Raw genomic sequence first — 16,415 nt, 5'->3', positions numbered from 1 at the left:
TTGTCCTTAGCACCGTGGCTGTTTTTCCCTACTGAGCATGCCCAAACGCACATTCACATACACGGGGTCCACCTTGCGCTTGGCAACAGGCGACCCATGACCTTCCAAATGTCTGTCATGTGTCAGATGATCAAATTTGAGCCCTTGTCAGGTGACCAAAAAGTGCATGACATTATTTTATTTTTACTCCAGAGTGGTTGTGTGTGTGTTTGTGTGTATATGTGTAAAGAAACTCGTGTAAGGATAACATTTCCTAATGCAATCGAAGATTTTTTTTTACAAGTTTCCAAAATGGGACGGTAGAATATACATGTAATACAAGACCAAATTTTGCCCCTTAAATTGTGTTCCACTAGGTCTGCTGGTACCCATCCATCCACTGCCTCTAGAAACCTGATGATCATTACAGCCACCTAGTGACCCCATGGATAAAGGATTGGGTGACCTGTGATTAGCAGAAATATTACAGCTTCCAAGGAAATGAGCATATCCAAATCATGCATTTGGAAAAGCACTCAATACAATTACAGAGCCATTATCCCCAGCTATCATCTGAGTCAGTGCACCAGCAACCATGATATTATATAACCAAAACCTGTAATGGACTTCATGTAGCTGATTGATCAGAGTTTATCACTACAATCTCTCTAATATATCTCTAAAATGTCTAATATCTCTAATCTATAAAAACATGTTAGGTTAGTATTTTTCTACCAACTTGAGTGGTTATAGTACTTCTGTAAGATCAAGGAAATGAAGCATTCGATGGTTCTTAGAGACAGTATAACGTCATACATTCATTTATAAATGATTCCGAATATATTGGAAAGCAGCAACGAGATCAAGTGTGGTGCCAAAAGCCAAAGGTTGCCAAGTTATTTGGAGTCTGAGATGCTCCTCCTGACTATCAACAAACAAGAGTCCTTTACATCTTTGCGTAGTTATATTTTTTTATAGTTAAAGCAATAAGTAGTATCCATTTTTTGACAGACTTTTTCTTTTAAAAACCAGGGAATTTGTGTGAATGTTTGTGCTCGTACCCACATCGGCACAATTAAATGGCCATACCTCCTCTCTAATCCGCCCAAATGTTAATCCTCTGTGAGTGATATTACTCTTAAAAGAGCATGTGTTCACATGATTTCCATTCCTATACTCGACTTGCCTATTATTTAAGTACATGGAATGCTTTTGAATGTAGAAAATAAGTTAGCATGTGCAATCAGGTCACATGGACATTGCATTTAGTCCCACCCGACTGGAGTTCGTTTAAATACTGTAGTGTTGCTTTACTAACTGCATGGCCATTAGCTAAATGAAGCCGTTAGTTACGGCTCGGAGGGGAAAAAGAGATTTTGTGTGTATGCGTGCTTGCATGGGTGTGCGTATGCTATTGTTTCTTCATCTTGATGTGGCGCAAAACTTGACAACATCCCACATATGTACAGTGGGGCAAATAAGTATTTAGTCAACCACCAATTGTGCAAGTTCTCCTACTTGAAAAGATTAGAGAAGCCTGTAATTGTCAACATGAGTAAACCTCAACCATGAGCGACATAATGTGGAAAAAAAACAGAAAATCACATTGTTTGATTTTTAAAGAATTTATTTCCAAATTAGAGGGGAAAATAAGTATTTGGTCACCTACAAACAAGCAAAATTTCTGGCTGTCAAAGAGATCTAACTTCCTCTAACGAGGTCTAACGAGGCTCCACTTGTTACCTGTATTAATGGCACCTGTTTTAACTCATTATCGGTATAAAAAATACCTGTCCACAACTGCAGTCAGTCACACTCCAAACTCCACTATGGCCAAGACCAAAGAGCTGTCAAAGGACACCAGAGACAAAATTGTAGACCTGCACCAGGCTTGGAAGACTGAATCTGCAATAGGTAATACGCTTGGTGTAAAGAAATCAACTGTGGGAGCAATTATTAGAAAATGGAAGACATACTAGACCACTGATAATCTCCCTCGATCTGGGGCTCCATGCAAGATCTCACCCCGTGGTGTCAAAATGATAATAAGAACGGTGAGCAAAAATCCCAGAACCACACGGGGGGACCTAGTGAATGACCTACAGAGAGCTGGGACCACAGTAACAAAGGCTACTATCAGTAACACAATGCGGTGCCAGGGACTCAAATCCTGCACTGCCAGACGTGTCCCCCTGCTGAAGAAAGTACACGTCCAGGCCCGTCTGCGGTTTGCTAGAAAGCATTTGGATGATCCAGAAGAGGACTGGGAGAATGTGTTATGATCAGATGAAACCAAAATAGAATTTTTGGGTAGAAACACAGGTTCATGTGTTTGGAGGAGAAAGAGTACTGAATGGCATCCAAAGAACACCCTACCCACTGTGAAGCATTGGGGTGGAAACATCATGCTTTGGGGCTGTTTTTTTCTGCAAAGGAACCGGAACAACCGATCTGTGTAAAGGAAAGAATGAATGGGGCCATGTATCCAGAGATTTTGAGTGAAAATCTCCTTCCATCAGCAAGGGCATTGAAGATGAGACGTGGCTGGGTCTTTCAGCATGACAATGATCCCAAACACACAGCCGGGGCAACAAAGGAGTGGCTTCGTAAGAAGCATTTCAAGGTCCTGGAGTGGCCAGTCTCCAGATCTGAACACTATAGAAAATCCGTGGAGGGAGTTGAATGTCCATGTTGCCCAACGACAGCCCCAAAACATCACTGCTGTAGAGGAGATATGCATGTAGGAATGGGCCAAAATACCAGCAACAGTGTGTGAAAAGCTTGTGAAGAGTTACAGAAAACGTTTGGCCTCTGTTATTGCCAACAAAGGGTACATAACAATGTATTGAGATGAACTTTTGGTATTGACCAAATACTTATTTTCCACCATGATTTGCAAATAAATTCTTTAAAAATCAAACAATGTCATTTTCTGTTTTTTTTTTTTCCCACATTCTGTCTCTCATGGTTAAGGTTTACCCATGTTGACAATTATAGGCCGCTCTAATATTTTCAAGTGGGAGAACTTGCACAATTAGTGGTTGACTAAATACTTATTTGCCCCACTGTATTTGTATGTGTATACACTAGGGCTAGGCAATATGGCCTTAAGTACTTATCACGGTAAATTGAGCAGATTTACCTCGATAACAATAAATGACGATAAATTCACCCAACCACACCGTTAGTAATTTGAAAATCTGAATCAATGCATGAAATACAAATTAACCGTTTCTCGTTGAATTATTTACCAGCTTTCTATTTAACATATTTAACAATTGTACATGAAGTGTACACATTAAGTATATAAAAATATCTTGTAAAGAATAAGCATTCAAGTATGAACATTTATAACAGCTTGTATGACTTGAAAAATGTACAACTTATAAATATACTGTAAATATGGCCACTGTGCCCAAAATGTCATTGTAACACAAATGCCTTACAGCAAAAGAAGCTTGAACAGTACACTTCAAACATAGGATTGAGTATCAGACAACTTATTGTTAATGGCTGCTGTGACATGATTACTTAACACAAGTGTTTACTTCAAGGTTTCAGGGTTTTTTTTTTTTCCCCTGGGGAATATATGAAATACACGCACGCAGACATGCAACCCCCCCCCCACACACACACACACACACATTAAGCTATACTGCTCTAACTCTTATGCCAATGACACATTTAAGATTTTATGACGGCAGTAATGACACAGAATAAAGCAAGCACATACAGAAAAATTGCTGTGGTCATTAAACGGTCATATTATAGGCTAAACTGTTGGATTATACTTTATGCTGAATGATGTACAATCATAAATGTTATCAAAGAAATCACACACACACACAGATACAAAATGTCACGACATACTGATTGCTAGATGCAGTCCGTGTCCAATCTAGTCATTAAGTTCAGCCGCTTCTACAAGGTTAGAGCCGCTGTCACAGGTACTAATGGCCACTTCACGTCCCACGTAAAGAGCATTTTTTTCAGGGCCTGATTGATCATTTCACCCGTATGGTCGTCCTAGAAATAGGCTGTATCCAGCAGCTCCCACATGTTGTCTATTAAATAGACCGTCAAACTGATGGGCTCCATGGTTTGTCGTCCTTCTAGATTCCCAAAATTTTCCAGACATCCAACGTCGAGTTCTTTCTTGGCACCAACACTACACTATGAGCGCCGACTAATGCTATACTCGAAATGCCTGCGGCCTGGCAACCAGTAGCCCTTTCACTATTATCCGACTCCATCACGTTCACTTGTAGCGTTAGCTGCTAGCGTTAGCGTACCGGGCTTCTGTTTGTTTGATTTCCTAATAGCACGTGACTTCATATGCAAGACTGTAACACTAACTGCTTTCTTAAAGGGGAATGATCATAGCTGAACAACACATAGTCAAAGCGGGCTGAAAAGACTTAATTTTTTCGTTTCAATAAAAAAACGAATGTACCCTCATAGTCAAAATTACGTCGGTCATCGTGAACCATCACGGTAACGGTAAATTTTCGGTAAACTGCCCGGATCTAGTATGCACAAGAGCTGCAAAAATTCTGTAGGTTTTTGTTTCCTAATTGTGTCTTACTTATTTTAATGTGATTTAAACCACTTTGAATTACCTTGTGTTGAATTGTGCTATACAAAATACATTTTCCTTACCTTTCTTTAACTGACTTTGTAGAACGCTGTCTCTATTTATGAGCGAGAGCACAAGATGCAAGGTGCAGTAAGGTATTATGGCCATACTGAGTGTACTACAAGTAAAATTGACCTAAAACACGTACTGTATTTAAATTAACGTTTTGGATTTGCATCTATACTTCTGATGACTAACTAAAACCTGCAAGTTGCGTTCAAATTTGCAGTGAGGATCCTCTTGATGAACATTTGGAAGCTATTTCATTTTTGCCTTTTGGCACTGCAGTGACAAAAATATCGCTGACTCACTAGGCTGCGTGTTTTATAATTCATTGATGGGACAGCATTAGAAAACTGGCAACGTGACCACTTGTACGTTGTTATGATTATGATGAGCTCAACATAACCACACCAACCTGATTGTAGCAGTTAGGATTATGATGTCATGCAGCATATTACACACACTTTACACACTACACTCACTGACTGTATATTATTGAGGTACACTGTCTTTACAAAGTTAATAATGGGAGGGCTGTCCTGATATATTATTTTGCACCCAAGTGTGAGCCCACTTAATCTACAGTATATGCTAATGTGAGTGCTGAGTTAATGCCTTAATAAAAGTAGCTCCGAATGAAACTACTGTAAATTTCACACTATGCCAATGCGCCTGACTATAAACCAAACTACCCAAATTTAATACATTTTGAGTTAACATTAGATATTTGGATATTTACATTGAAATATGTTACACGGAAAGATTTAACTGATTAAAAAAAAAAAATCTCTTCATTATATATGATCTTTATTCCGGAATCTCACAGTGGGTCCATAGCACACACACACACCAACAAAGAAGAAAATATTTTTTTTTTTAAAAAGAAAAAGAAAACAAAACCGAACAGAACAACAAGGAAGCACTGGCTATCAGTGTACAACAAACAGGCTTTTGTGCCAATGGCGCCACAGGCTCAAACTAAATCTAAAGCTCATTGTAGGGTCTGTTAAATTCATTGTAATATTATTTCCAGACTCATTTAGCCGACACATGAAGCTGTACATCAATTTTCTTAAAGCGCCTCAAAGGTGGGTAACCCAGAGATAACAAATAATTGGCTGGCGCTGTACCATCTAGGCACACGCAGTAACAGCCTCAGGGCATCATTGTAGGCTAGATTTAGCCTCTGCATGGATTTATCTGTGTACCTTGACCATAGGTGAGCAGTGTAAAACGGTGTGCAGTACACCTTAAACAGTGAAGTCTTAACGTGGGGGAGCACATAAAAAAAAAAAATCTTCTTTTAAGCATGTTTGCCTGTGCATAAAGTTTACAACATTGACGATGAATCTGACAAGTCTTCAGATATGAAGTGGCGGAGGTATTTAGCTTCATTGCAAATATTCATAGATATATTGCCCAGAAAGAACTGAGGGAATATAGTCGCACTATCTTCTTTCATTAACTGAATTACCATAATTTTTGGATTATAAAAAGCACCTGACTGCAAAATACATTCCTTACAGCTCATCAGTCTGGAAAAACCCCTACATAAGACACACTGACGATAAAGGGTTCCAAGCGGGGGGGTAGAAGTGTAGAGGTTTAGCGTTCGTAAATTACAGTAACATTGTAATCACGACAAGTTGCGTCCTCCTCATTCACAAGCTGCATCCTTGTCAGTCATATGCAGCTGAAAAAAACAAAACAAAATTTGAACAGGGTTAAATTTCAACTGCAATGAAAGTACATACCCGACTCTAACCTCATAAAATAACAATTTATTGTGTAGTAGCCTTTTACAATTAATGTATTGTAAGACTTTTATTATAAACCTACCTTTTTCAATTGCTTGTCCTTGCAAATTGTGATTTTTTTTTTCTGATAAAATGAAAACTTGATTTATCATTTTAACTTTGTTCCTTTACTCTAGAAATGTGTTTTTGTTTCGTGTCCTCATGACTATCCATCCAAGTGTTTGGGTGGATAGTCAACATTAGGGATGTCCCGATCCAGGTTTTTGCACTTCCGATCCGATACCGATACTGGCCGATACCGATACCGGCCTATCTGAGCATGTGTTAAAGTTTAAAGTTATTTAGCCTCCTTACTTAGTTGTCAGACTCATGTTGAAAAAGGTTTTAGTACTCTTGATAACAACTAGCCAGCTGAATTGAGTCAGTTTGAATAACACACAACGGTTGGTAACAAGAAACTGACCCTTTTATTCAGTGACAAACACAAAACATTATAAATAACAAACAGAAATGGCATAGGCAGTCTTAAAAAAGCAAAACACACAAACAACCTCAGTGGAAAATCCCACAAACCCCCCCAAGCTATTAGATGCTTTTAATTTTTCGTGCATTAGTTACAAAAATTGTATAAAAAGCCTCTCAGGTTTAAATTAACGACTATTTCAGGATCAAGTTAACATTTTAAAACAGTAAATAAAATACTCAAGTCCTCATTCTGTATCAGCACCTTTAAACTACATTCAATTCATTTAATTTTGCGAATCAACTGTTAAAGCTGTTAAAATTGCTCCCGTTATTCCATAATTTCCCTTCTGTCTACTTTCGACATGTGAAAGTTTTAAAACTGTTTTGAAGATTTGTTGATTTGTTTTCAAGTCATGATTTTGCCAATTTAGGAGTATTTTACATAAAAAGTTAATTAGGTTCGCTTGGAAGGTTCACAACAGCCTACTAGGGAAATCTCCTGCTTTAAGATGGCGGCTGTTTACTAACGCAAGTAGTTTTCAATCCTTCCATGTTGCATACGCCGTCGAGTCTGTCATCTTGCATCTAGTTCTATATAATATGATATCTATTATCTACAGTAAAACGATGTAGACGTAGTTTGTAGCAGCTGTTAGCAGCAGTCAGGTATTCTTGTGTTTTTTATCCAGCGGCATGAGTTGAGCTAAAGCCGTGAGTTGAGCATTGGCATTACCCGGGTCTATGACAAGCACGTTTACTCTCGTGACGCAATGCTGTCCGTTTCTCATTGCGTCCCGAAGACCACGCTGTGTATTAGTTCCGCTTTACTTGACATATTTCAATAACCGGAATTTGGATGTTTGTGAATCGTTCTTGAATCTTCCACGGCCGAATCGCTTAAGGATGTAATGACAGCTGGGCATGTTGTACCGTGGTTCTAAGTGTTGGATGGTGCGTCTTTACTCACGAGAGATAATGGCTCGTCATCCAGAATGAATTCTTCGGCAATTACTCTTGTTATTCCCTGGGCTTTGGGACTGTCGAGTGCCAGTTTGTCACGCATAGCAAAAGTTTCTGCCAGTGTTAGTTGCGTAGGACCTTCCTCTTTTTTCTTCGGTTTTCTTAACATACTCCTCATATTGTTTGTGGTGTTATTTCGCTAAATGTTTGATTAGGTTGGTTGTATTAAAATCCGGACTGGATTTTAGGGAAACTGAAGCAAAAACTGGAATTGATTTTGTAAATCGGTGCGCTGTAAAACCCGGACCGGATTTTCAAAAAAACTGGATCGGAAATCTGGATCGGAATTTTTCCGTGTTGGCCGATCCGATACTGATGCGCATTTTTTTGCCCATATCGGCGTCCGATCCTATCCAAATATCGGATCGGGACATCTCTAGTCAACATGTCAAGGGTCTTTGGTAGCAGTATTTTTTCTCATCCAATGTACTGTAGTGCTGCAACGATCAATCGATTAATTCGAGTAATTCGATTAGAAAAAACTATTCGAATTAAAGTTTGCTGCTTCAACTATTCGTTTAATTAAAGTGGCGTTCTTATGGTTTATTTTGAAAGTGTTTGCATTTAGTTTTGTTGATTTGGGTGGATACACTGCCTTTTAGTGGCAACAGTGAATATGACATAACTCATTTCACATGGCTGAATCCAGCTACGGCCTGTTAAGACCAACATAAGCTATGTATTTTTTTTTTTTTTTTTTTTGCATTGGTAATGTGGTTTATAGGTATTTTTTAGCTGTTTTTTGTGGTAATATGTGTTTGAACCATTTGCTAAGAGCATTGTAAAAAACAAAAAACGTAAGCATTATATAGCATTTAAGCTGGCTATGTAAGATAGCCAGTTGTTCTTGGATCCTCATTTATTTACGGTATATTTTCAACCGTCTGAGGCTCAGTTCAGGTACTTTAATTTTATATGTTCCTGATCCGATTACTCGATTATCCAAACTAATTAGTTCCCTGATAGCTGCAGCCCTAATTCAATATGTAGTCAAACAGAATGTCTACTGTGCTCGCCAGGCATTCAAGGCAGATTGAGACAAACAAACCATCAAACTCACACAATGGTCATGTTAGCGTTTTCAAACAACTTAATATGCATCGGATGTCATAAGAAGGCCACATCTGACTGATGTAAAATATATAGTTTTATTTTGAAAATATTGCCGATGGACTACTTTGAATTCAGAATATATTTGCTCACTCTTTCAGTCATGCATTTTGCACTTTTTTGTTGCTGTTTTTGCACAGAGTATGATGGCAACCTTCATATGAACCCTTTTAAAATCACTCAAGTTGCTCACTGATCCACATTCTGATTGACATAGTTTGCTCCCTCGGGACTGCCCTCTTTTCTTTTTGAAAGTATGACATTTAAGTTGCCTTTAAATATGAGTACCCATGTTTATGTACTTGGATGTCCTACTTACCCTCTATGACTGTGCAGAAAGAGGACAGTAACATGACACTCTTTGTGGCATTTAGGAACTGAAGTCTTACCCCTGTATGTGTGGCGGCGTACACATTTTAGATGTGCGTGTGCGTCTGTGTGTGCGCAAGCATGTCGTACGTGCACAAGTGAAAAAAGGGGGTGCTGGTGGTGGAGGTGTTAGCAACATAGCAACTCCTCTTTGACATCAGTGCCAGGCCAGTCTTCAGAGCCAGCAAGCACAGAGGAGAAGAGGAGTAGAACACGCCTGCAACTTTGGACCTAAACCCAAGGACCATTATTAATTGTCGGTGCCCCATCATTCCAGAATCCAGCCGGGAGCATAGTTTAGGAAGCTGTATGAAGAAGACTGAAAAGTTTTCACACTAAAGGGCAAAAAGTTTGAATGGTAGAGACAATACTACATTGAATTATAATTTTAACTAAAAAAAAGCACAATGGAAGAAGAGGAAGATGAGGTGAATATGCTATTCTATTTATTTTCTGTACTAAGTGTTATGTATTATGTGTACATGTGTTTTCTCCATTTTTTTAAATTTTATAAATGCTCTCTTTCTGCAAGAGTTTACAGGGGTGTGCTGTGGCCATTGATGACATCGGAACATATTTTGTTGATCCAACATTGTATTTCTTTTTCCTTAACCCTGTCAACTGAAAATATAAAAAGTTTTGTTTTACAGTTGTTTGAGAACCAGCATGATTAAAAGTCCTCTATTATTATTACTACTACTGCTGCTGCTGCACCTATTTATCTATTATCCACAATATGTTATGTTGTGAATCCATGATTGCTTTTTCATTAGAAAAAAAGCAAAAGGTGGCAATTTCTGCCACTTAAAAGACACAAGTGCTGCCTTGATTGGGTTATGCACTTTACTACTCTACTGTATGATTCTGGTGTTGCTTAGGAATTGTTTAAAAAAAAAAAAAAAAAAAAAAGACCAAATGCTTTCTAATGAAATTAAATTTACTGTTTGTCTCGATCTATATAGTCGAGTGTAAGTGCCATTTATAGTATACTAAACCTTGTCAATACTCACAAAGTTCTTCATGTGTTATATGTGTTTACTATCCTTGTAGAATGGATTGAATGCCTTGCATTTGGCAGCCAAAGAGGGACACCAGGATCTAGTGGACGAATTGTTGGAGAGAGGAGCACCCGTTGACTCATCCACAAAGGTACAAGTGGAATATACTACATTGCAATCGTAATACTGTACACAGTGTACAGTATAGTGCTACCAATGGTGCCGGGGTAAATTGATTTTTAAAAAATCAACATAAAAAACTGTGTAATGTGTGTTTTTTTTTTTACTCTGCACTTGGTATTGCCTCATGCAGTAAACTCTTGAAAGTGGATCTATTTCCTTAGTTGCAAAGGGGTAGTGGGGGCTGGTCACATTGGACTTGTGACAGGAGTGAATGTCAGATAAGCTGTTGGTTATGCGACTCTATCCAAGCTTTAGGGCACCGCTCTTAACTGCCAGCCTGGAAGATGTCGATCATGTCTTTCCTTGACACACCGGGTGGCCTTTGATATTAGCTTTCCAGGAACTTTGACACTTCCTCAAAATAAAGGCATCCATCTTTGTGATATTTATTTTGTCTTGGTCAACAACATGTAATACTAGTGTTTAACCATTAGATTCTACACTGTTAATAATATCATAAAAATACTTACATACTGGCTACGTCAGAAATTTAATTTAAAGAAGTAAACAAAAACTTGCGTTCGCACCTTTAACATTCATAGGAATTTCAATTAATGTTTTTAATTATAAACAAGCATTTGAACATGCTTAATTTGAACTGTCTGTAATACGAAGTTAACCAGTGTTAAACAGACTTTTGTACTGAAGGGCCACACTTGATTTTTAAAATGGACAGATCGGCCAGGTCAACTGTCGATGAGGATTGAAAAAGTGCGCATCTAGAAATCGTTTATTGATATTATAATTTTTTAATGCAATCTTTTGAGTTTAATTTGATTTAAATTTACAACCGACTATTTTTTTTAAAAGTAATTCTACTATTACGTTTAGTTTGTGTTCTTTTAGTTTTATGACTAAAAATAGTTACTTTCGTGTTATTTTTTTAATTATTATTTGCAACTAACCAATTATTTAAATAGATACATTGTTATTTAAAAGGATACATTAATACAATGTCAATAAAATGTGAATTAAAGAATTTTATAGTAGAAATGAATGCACCCATAGACTTCATAATGTGTTTACGGGTGCATGGAGCCAATAAATAGGGGGCCTGAATTGTTGGTGAGGCTGTCAAAGCTGACCGAGTGGGATCACAGACAAATCTTTTTTTCCTTGAAAATTCTTGTGAATAAATGCTTAAATCCTTGAATTATTAATAGATATGGATGTAATAGAGTCTCGATCCTTGGTTAAAAGCACAGAAGAAAAAAAAAACGTGCGGTTAGCATTTATCTTACGTAAATATGTCGAAGTACAATGGTAGAACTGTATGTTAGTGAATGTAGCTAGCGGCCGCCTGATGTAAACAGAGCTATTCCGGTGAAAATACTTGTGAATAATTGCTTAAATCCCAGAATTCTTCATAGATATGGACGTAAAACAGTTTCGATTCTTGGTTAAAAGAAAAAAAAACGTGCAGTTAGCATTTATTTTACGTAAATATTGCAAACTAAGATGCCAATGCTTTAGTGGCTAATTTCTCCCACTGATTTTTTTCACAACGTTTAAAAATGCATGCATGGTATGAAAAATATAATAATTACCTTGAATCCTCGAACAAATCAATCCTAAGACAATCTGTCCTGTTTTTATACGGTAAAGCGTTTGTACTTTTTCAACAGAAATCCGGCATTAGATCGCTGCGTGCATGTGTTTGTGAATAGCTCCTCTTGTCGTGGGCACCCCCCTACTTGAATGCGAGGTGTAGTGCATGACCGATCTGACCCGTCAATACATTGTAAAGTCCATGATGCACTCTTGGCTTAAACAAGTGCAAGGTGGGCAAGAACAAAGAATGGACTGATGCCAAACATTGTGCCCCACCCTGCGTTATAAATAATTTAATAAAAGATTCCCCTTTGTGACTTTTGAGGCTCTTTTTTTGTACTTTCAGTAATAAGTGTCAGCTCGCAAGTCAGTTAATTATTCAGATAAAATCCCGATGTAAGGATTCAGAATAGATATACTGTATGTTGAGAGCCATGAAGTAGCTAAAACAGAGACCTAACCCTGTACATGCAACCCACATAACCACTACTTCACTCCACAGAAAGGAAACACTGCTCTTCACATTGCCTCGCTGGCTGGGCAAAGAGAGGTGGTCCGTTTGCTGGTAAAGAGGGGTGCTAACGTGAACTCGCAGTCTCAGGTGCGGAGTCTTATTTTGATTATCACGTACTTGATTAATCGTAACCCAAGCAATATTTACACTGTCCACACAGAATGGCTTTACCCCGCTCTACATGGCTGCACAAGAGAATCACTTGGAGGTCGTAAGATACTTGTTGGAAAATGATGGAAACCAGAGTATTGCGACAGAGGTAACTAGTCGAAATTAATCAGTTTTTGGTGAACCAAAAATAAACAAACAAAAAAAAAAAAAACAACTTAAAAGAACAGAGTAGTTAGTTGGGGTATTTATTTTAAAATTTGAAAACCAGAGTATTGCAAAAGGTGCTTGTTTGTGGGTGAATATTTAAAATTTGGGCCACTCTGTCTCTTTAAATCTTTAAATTAGGGCTGTCAAAATTATCGCGTTAACGGGCGGTAATGATTTTTTAAAATTAATCACATTAAAATATTTGATGCAATTAACGCATATGCTCCGCTCAGATTAAAATGACAGCACAGTGTCATGTCCACTTGTTACGTGTGTTTTTTTGGTGTTTTGTCGCCCTCTGCTGGCGCTTGGGTGCGACTGATTTTATGGGTTTCAGCACAATGAGCATTGTGTAATTATTGACATCAACAATGGCAAGCTACTAGTTTATTTTTTTGATTGAAAATTTTACAAATGTTATTAAAACAAAAACATTAAGAGGGGTTTTAATATAAAATTTCTATAACTTGTACTAACATTTATCTTTTAAGTACTACAAGTCTTTCTATCCATGGATCGCTTTAACAGAATGTTAATGTTAATGCCATCTTGTTGATTTATTGTTATAATAAACAAATACAGTACTCATGTACAGTATGTTGAATGTATATATCCGTCTTGTGTTTTATCTTTCCATTCCAACAATAATTTACAGAAAAAAATGGCATATTTTATAGATGGATTGAATACTGATTAATTACGATTAATTATTTTTAAGCTGTGATTAACTCGATTAAAATTTTTAATCGTTTGACAGCCCTACTTTAAATGTTTATTTGAAAAAAAAAGTATTATTATTCCTACGTTTTGTTTAATTGATTTTTTATAAATATACATGTGTATCACATTTTACTTCAATGTTATCCATCTCATCTTTTCTATGTGCTCTAAAAGGATGGCTTCACCCCCCTTGCCATCGCACTCCAGCAGGGTCACAATTCAGTGGTGTCACTACTGCTGGAGCACGACACTAAAGGCAAAGTGCGCCTGCCTGCCCTGCATATCGCGGCCCGCAAGGACGACACCAAGTCAGCCGCGCTGCTTCTCCAGAACGACCACAATGCTGACGTCCAGTCCAAGGTGAGCGGTTGCCACTGGGTTGGATTTATAGCAGGATGCAGAAAGTGTTGGGCAGGGGTTAACAACCTTTTGGAAACAAAGAGCTACGGTACTTCTTGGGTAATGATTAATGCGAAGTACAAAGAGTTTTATATATACTTTTGAAATATCAAATTTGCACATTACCTTTAATTATGTGTTGTTATTACCGTATTTTTCTAACTATAAGTTGCTGTTTTTTTCATAGTTTGGCTGGGGGTGCGACTTATACGCTGGAGCGACTTATGTGTGAAATTATTAACACATTATTATATCATTTAACATGTTATTTCGGTGTTTTTGGAGTGGCACTGATGGTTTGGTAAACTTGTTAGCATGTTCTCTATGCCATAGTTATCTGAATAACTTTTAATAGCTATGTTACATTAACATACCGGCCACGTTCGCATTTCATTGTTCATACATCATAAAACATTATCATACTATACATTTATTTAGCATGTTGATCTCTATTGTATTTTTTATTTTAAATTGCCTTTCAAGATAACATATCTGTTCTATGTGTTCGATTTTATCAAGTAAATTTCCCCCAAAAATGCGACTTATACTCCGGTGCCACTTATGTTTTTTTTTTTTTTTTTTTTTTTTTTTTTTTTTTTTTTTTTTTTTCTTTCCACACTTCATTGCGCATTTTTGGGCTCGTACGACTTATACTCAGATGCCACTTATAGTCCGAAAAATACGATAATAATTAATGATGTTCATCTGTGTGAAGATGCTTTATTTCTGTAAGTTAATTAAAGTGTTCACTTTGTGAAATTATTTTCAAGTTTTTTTTTTTTAAATGATCTTAAATGATCACATCTAGATCTTCATATTGTTTCATCACTGGTGAGCTATTTGCAGAACAAGCCAGCAGGCTACTCATGTGGTCCTTAGGAGGTACCTAGTGCCTGGAGACACCAGGTTGGTAACCTGTGTGTAAGGAAAAGATTGTTAGACAAAAGAGGACCCCAAAGTGGAAAATTAAAATGAGGCAAAAAATTGATAGCCGTTCCGGAAAAATAGCTTTACCCAGGTCAGGGAAACAATATTTTTAAAAAGATCTCTGATCTGAGATCATGGTTTGATTTCAAATGATGAAGAAATGTTGACATCGTTCTCAATAACAGTAGGAATCCACATTATTTCCTTTTCATATTAATTGGACATTTTAAAAGTGCATTACCAATGGCTTCCTTGTCTTTTCCTGTGTGCCTTGTTGACTTACCTTGTTTGTTATGTGGTGGTGAAAGACCTATCCTTACAAAACCCAATACCCTATCCTCCCATTTTTCTCTGCCTACTAACCAGATGATGGTCAATAGAACTACTGAGGTACACCAACCGACTCCTCGCCACTCTAATTCATCTTTGTCTCCTTTGACCATCTCTTTAAGCTTTGTTGTTTTTAGTTTTCCCCTTTTTAGGACTTTGTTGTCGTGCATGCCAAAATTGTATGTAAAACATACCCCAGCATGGCTCACAATGTATGTACTGTATACATGCGAGGTCAATTGCATGTGTAATCTTAATGAGGTGTATTTAATATGTGTTATTTTTATATCAGTAGTAATTCATTTTAAAACAGCTCACTTATTGTACTTATTTTAGTTACTGCTCTTTTTCTCTCCATGACCAGCAGCATGCGTACACCTAAGCCCGATGATATAATAATGTGTTTTACGATTTTTAAGTTAACTCTGTTTCTTAATCAAATTGCACCATGTCTATCAGAATGGGAAGGTAAGGAGATAACACGTCTGAAGACTGATTGTACTGTAGATTTGTTTGTAGTTTAGTGCTTATATGGATCAGTGTCCATTTTTTCTGCCGGCAGATTCACATTGTGTCGATGCTTTGTGCAGTTTGCTGTTGTCTTTTTGTCGTACACGCTTTGATTTTTTCACCAGTATGGCAGTAAAGGAAGGATTTTTGCATGCATTGTTCAGTGAATTAATATTTTGAATGCTTTGTCTTGTGTCAATATATCTATTTGTTTTAGCATGCTGCCTTATGGTAATGCAACAACTGTAGATCGAGGTTTCTGTTTTTTTACTAGCTTTCTTTCTTTTCCTTTCTTTTGCAAGTGTACTCCTGTTTTCACCTGCTGTTTCCACCATTACTCCCCCTTCTCTCCTACCTGTCCTCTCCTTTCCTCCCCCAACCCCCTGTCTCAAACAGAGTGGTTTCACCCCTCTGCACATCGCAGCTCACTATGGCAACGTGAATGTCTCCACCCTGTTGCTGAACAGAGGAGCCGCTGTGGACTTCACAGCCAGGGTAGCCGCCCTATTCCACTTTCTCTAATGAAATCAAGGCGCTCGGTTGTGTGTGCTTTCACTCAACAGTTACAGACAATGTAGCGCAACTACTTATTAAGACACTGACATTTTCTTATAGGCTGTTGGAAT

General features: G+C 37.6%; 1 protein-coding gene across 10 annotated transcripts in view; it reads left to right on the top strand.

Annotated features, from left to right (window-relative positions):
- LOC130919997 (ankyrin-2-like) overlaps positions 1-16,415 on the top strand; it is a 127,560-nt gene that overhangs the window by 35,339 nt on the left and 75,806 nt on the right. For 5 of the 10 annotated variants that reach the window (XM_057842706.1, XM_057842708.1, XM_057842699.1 and 2 more), the window contains exons 3-8: positions 10,390-10,488; positions 12,574-12,672; positions 12,746-12,844; positions 13,798-13,983; positions 15,316-15,339; positions 16,186-16,284. In XM_057842706.1, the coding sequence (XP_057698689.1) occupies positions 10,390-10,488; positions 12,574-12,672; positions 12,746-12,844; positions 13,798-13,983; positions 15,316-15,339; positions 16,186-16,284 (606 nt within the window). Of the gene's footprint in view, positions 1-8,181; positions 9,768-10,389; positions 10,489-12,573; positions 12,673-12,745; positions 12,845-13,797; positions 13,984-15,315; positions 15,340-16,185; positions 16,285-16,415 lie in introns of those variants that run through there. The other 5 variants (XM_057842707.1, XM_057842701.1, XM_057842702.1 and 2 more) reach the window with 3 other exon arrangements.

Source organism: Corythoichthys intestinalis, chromosome 8 (genome assembly GCF_030265065.1).
Source record: "Corythoichthys intestinalis isolate RoL2023-P3 chromosome 8, ASM3026506v1, whole genome shotgun sequence".
In the NCBI taxonomy this organism is placed as follows: Eukaryota; Metazoa; Chordata; class Actinopteri; order Syngnathiformes; family Syngnathidae; genus Corythoichthys; species Corythoichthys intestinalis.
The sequence above is the reverse complement of the archived record's forward strand: the minus strand, read 5'-3'. Positions and strand labels throughout refer to the sequence as shown.